Here is a 3,754-nt window from a genome sequence, read left to right on the forward strand (position 1 = left end):
TATAGGGAACCAAGACTGCGTTTGGACAGATGCCAGGGAAAGAAGGGAAGGGGCAAAGCGGTCTGAAGCCGCCAGACGGGAGCCAGACGAAGTTCTTCTCACTGGGCGAGGCTCTTTGAGGAACCGAGAGTTGCTGGGACCGAGCCCGCGGGAGAGAGCAAACAGAGCGGCGCTCCCCTCCCCCGACCCTGGCCCTTTGTCCGGAATCCAGCTGTGCCCCGCGGGGGAGGAGCGGGCTCGCGTGGCGCGGCCTCGGGACCCCAGCGCTGATTGGCCGGTGGCGCGGGCAGCAGCCCGGCAGGCACGCTCCTGGCCCGGGCCTAGCAGATAAAGCGTGCCAAGGGGCACACGACTTGTGGTTCAGGGAATCCCTGCCGTCTCTGCGCCTTGAGGAGAGAAACGACCGAGGTCCAGGACCCCCTTGGAGCTTTTCTTCTCTTGAGGAAACTCCCAGACAGTGGCGCCAGCAGCTCAGCAAAACTTGGGAGCGAACGGGCCACCTCAGCTCCCCACTGCTCTCTGAGGTTCACTGCACTCTAACCTTTTGCGCCAGGAAAACTAGGTAACGGAGACGGCCAAGGGGCCAGCAAGGGATAAGGGGCTCTTTGATCCTGCGGAGGGGGCGGTTCATCCTGGTTTACCCCCGCCCCACCTGACCTTAGAATAGGGAACTGCCCGGGCTATTGACCCAAGCTCACCCTTCTCTGTTACCCCGCCACAGGATGGCGCCTCATCCTTTGGGTGCACCCACTATCCAAGTGGCCCACGAGATCCAGCAGCCCTTCCCTGGAGTCTCCGATAACGTGGGGCCCTGCGCCGCGGCCGCTCCACCTAGCCCCACTCGCATGCCCCGAAATTGCTCCGAGGCAGAAGCGGGTGCCTGCCCAGGCGCAGCTAAGAAGCTCAGGGCACGGCGAGGAGGGCGCAGCCGGCCAAAGAGCGAGTTGGCGCTGAGCAAGCAGAGACGGAGTCGGCGCAAGAAGGCAAACGATCGGGAGCGCAATCGGATGCACAACCTCAACTCCGCGCTTGACGCGTTGCGCGGCGTCCTGCCCACCTTCCCAGACGATGCGAAGCTCACCAAGATCGAGACGCTGCGTTTCGCCCACAATTACATCTGGGCTCTGACTCAAACTCTGCGCATTGCGGACCACAGCTTCTACGGGCCAGACCCTCCGGCACTGCCCTGTGGGGAGCTGGGCAGCCCGGACAGCGGCTCCTCTGGGGACTGGGGCTCCCTCTACTCTCCAGTTTCCCAAGCTGGCAGCCTGAGCCCAGCCACTTCCCTGGAAGAGCGCCCCGGGCTGCGGGGGCCCACCTCCCCCGCTTGCCTGCGCCCGGGCACCCTGGCATTCTCAGACTTCCTGTGAAGGGTTCTGTGGGTCTCTGGGCCATAGTTTTCAAAGCGAGGGAGGGAGGGAGGGAGGGAGTCAGAGCCGCCGGGGGTGGGCGGTGACCTTCAAGCGCTTACTCCTCCTGTCTCTCACTGGCTGACCCCTTGGCCTCTGGTCCGCAGACTGGGTTCAATCAAGCTGGCTGCAGCTCACGCAAACCTTGGGGATGCGGGCGCGAAGCGGGCATTGCAAGCTGCGCGTATTATAGGCCTCTTGTCTACGGTCACCCCAAAACTCATTCTAAGAAGACGAGCGTGGTAGCACTACACAACCTGAGACACTCACAATCTGGCCACCCTTCTCTAATTCAAGTCTGTTTGTCTGCCTTTCCGTCTGTCTCCTACCACCCTCCTATAATGCGATTTAATCCAATGTTTGATCTCTGTGCTTGGTCCCTCATCCTGCTCCAAAGACGCTGCTGACTTTCCCTATTCTAAGTCCGAGGTTTTGGGGACGCTCCATTCTGCCTTAATCCACGAAGGCAATTTTCCGCCTTCTCCTCCTGCACTTTTCGGAGCCATTGCCCTCCCGGAGCCTGGTTGCGAACTGGGAAAGCCTAGCCGGCGTCCTGGAGCACCTCCCCAGCTTCTCTGCGTGGTGCGTCTGAAACGTGGGCAGCGCTGCAGGTGCCTGAAGCGCTGCGCGTCTCTTCTGTTTTAGAATCAGTTTGTAAATTATATAATGTCTTTGGTAATGATTTGTTATGGTAAATTATATATTCCCTCCCCTGTTTTACACATGTGTATTTATTGATGAAATTTCATGGCGGGGAAAGTCTATATGTTGTACATAAGAGTATTAGGGACTGGTGAATGAGACTTTGAGCCAATAAAAGATGGACCCTCAAGAAGTCTCAGCGAGTGACTGGATTGTGCAGCGAGGAGGGGAGGGTAGCTACTGCGCCTGAGTTCCGGGCGCTTCTGTTCTTGAAAATCTTTCTGGGAGTCTGGGGCCCCTCCCCTGGGTGCTCAACTGCAGGCTGGAAGTCTCTTAAGGAATCATTGGTGCCGCCCTCTTGTTGTCTTTATAAAAACAGCGACTTGTCCTATTTCAAACAAAGGTTTAGAAGACAAATCTTCAACTTACACAGCATGCTGTGTCTCCCACTTCATCAGCCTGAATTTAGAGCGACTCCACACTTGGGGAAGGCAGAGAGTAATTTGTGAATTGGAGTCCTCAGAAATACAGGGGCCAGGCTGGGCGTCCCAGGAGTTTTCCAAAATTGCTGGGTCTGTGACGCCTCCACTCATTCACCCTAGCAGCTGCCATCAGAGAAGGTGGCGAGTGCGGCTGAAATCTTTGGCATGCCTCAAACACCAGCAACCTAGATTGAAATTTTTTTCAGGGAAGTGGTCACGGTTTCCAGTCAAGTGATCTCTTACTACCAAGAGATGTAATCCGTGTAATAGGGCTGGTTCCTCACATACTGAAACTGTCTTGAGGTCGCTCACTAGTGGAGTGTACCTTCATGGAGTTGGGGTCCCTGGTTTCTCAGGGAAGCTGGTCTAAAGTCTAAGAATCCTCAGAATCTGTCTGCAACTTGGGAACAGAAAAATGGAGGGCAGGAACCCTACCTGCTAGTTGAACCCCAGAGGCCTCCCTTGGGTCATCAGGGGATCCTGGAAAGAAATGGGACCAACTCAGTTTGAGGTGGCCCTGCCAGAGACCAGGAGCTGTGGGTAGGTCTCTTTCCAGCACCTTAGAACTCAAAGGTGGTGGCTTATCAGGAGTTAACACTTCTTGTGTATGTCTCCCTCTCCTTTGCCCTTTAAATTGAACTTTTCCTTGCCTCAACTTCCAAGTCTCTAAAGGTAGCTTTAAAGGAGGAGCTGTCTCAGTTATCAGGGGCAGGATTTGGGGGCAGGAAAGGGGATGCTGCAAACAAACGAATGAACAGAGCGTTGTTTCATTTCATGACTTTAATCTGGGAGGAGGAGATTAATGGGTTCTTGATGACTTCTGCAGCAGCCAACTTTCCACCTGGGGCATGGGGCAGGGGTGCGGGGTGTCAGCAGTTCCCTGTTGCACAGACCAAGCAAAGGCTGCTATTTGTTGGGTACTGGGGGAAGGGGTGTAGGCAGACATAAAAAGCAGGAAGCTCTCTGTCCTCCCATGGGTAGAGACAAAATAATTTAAGACCAAATAAATATTGGTGCTATGTGGAGGTAGAAGCCACAAATGGAGGATGGGGCTGAATTGCAGAAAGCTTGCCAGAGGAGGTGTGTTTGGATCAGGACAAAAAATGTGAAGAGGAATGTTTCAAGCAGAAAGTCCTTCTTTCTGTGCAGGTCTCTGAGAAGTAGTGTTCATCTAGGCTGGGGACTCCCTTGGTACGAACGACCTTTTTAAACTGGACAAGT

At 55.1% G+C, this 3,754-nt stretch overlaps 1 protein-coding gene across 1 annotated transcript; it reads left to right on the forward strand.

Moving 5' to 3' along the window:
- The first annotated feature begins 670 nt into the window (after positions 1–670).
- Neurog3 (neurogenin 3) lies at positions 671–1,370 on the forward strand. The gene has a single exon (XM_078020214.1). It carries the CDS (start codon positions 723–725, stop codon positions 1,368–1,370), a length of 648 nt encoding a protein of 215 aa, XP_077876340.1. The 5' UTR covers positions 671–722.
- Positions 1,371–3,754: the final 2,384 nt, after the last annotated feature.

This window comes from Ictidomys tridecemlineatus, chromosome 1, assembly GCF_052094955.1.
Source record: "Ictidomys tridecemlineatus isolate mIctTri1 chromosome 1, mIctTri1.hap1, whole genome shotgun sequence".
Taxonomy (NCBI): domain Eukaryota; kingdom Metazoa; phylum Chordata; class Mammalia; order Rodentia; family Sciuridae; genus Ictidomys; species Ictidomys tridecemlineatus.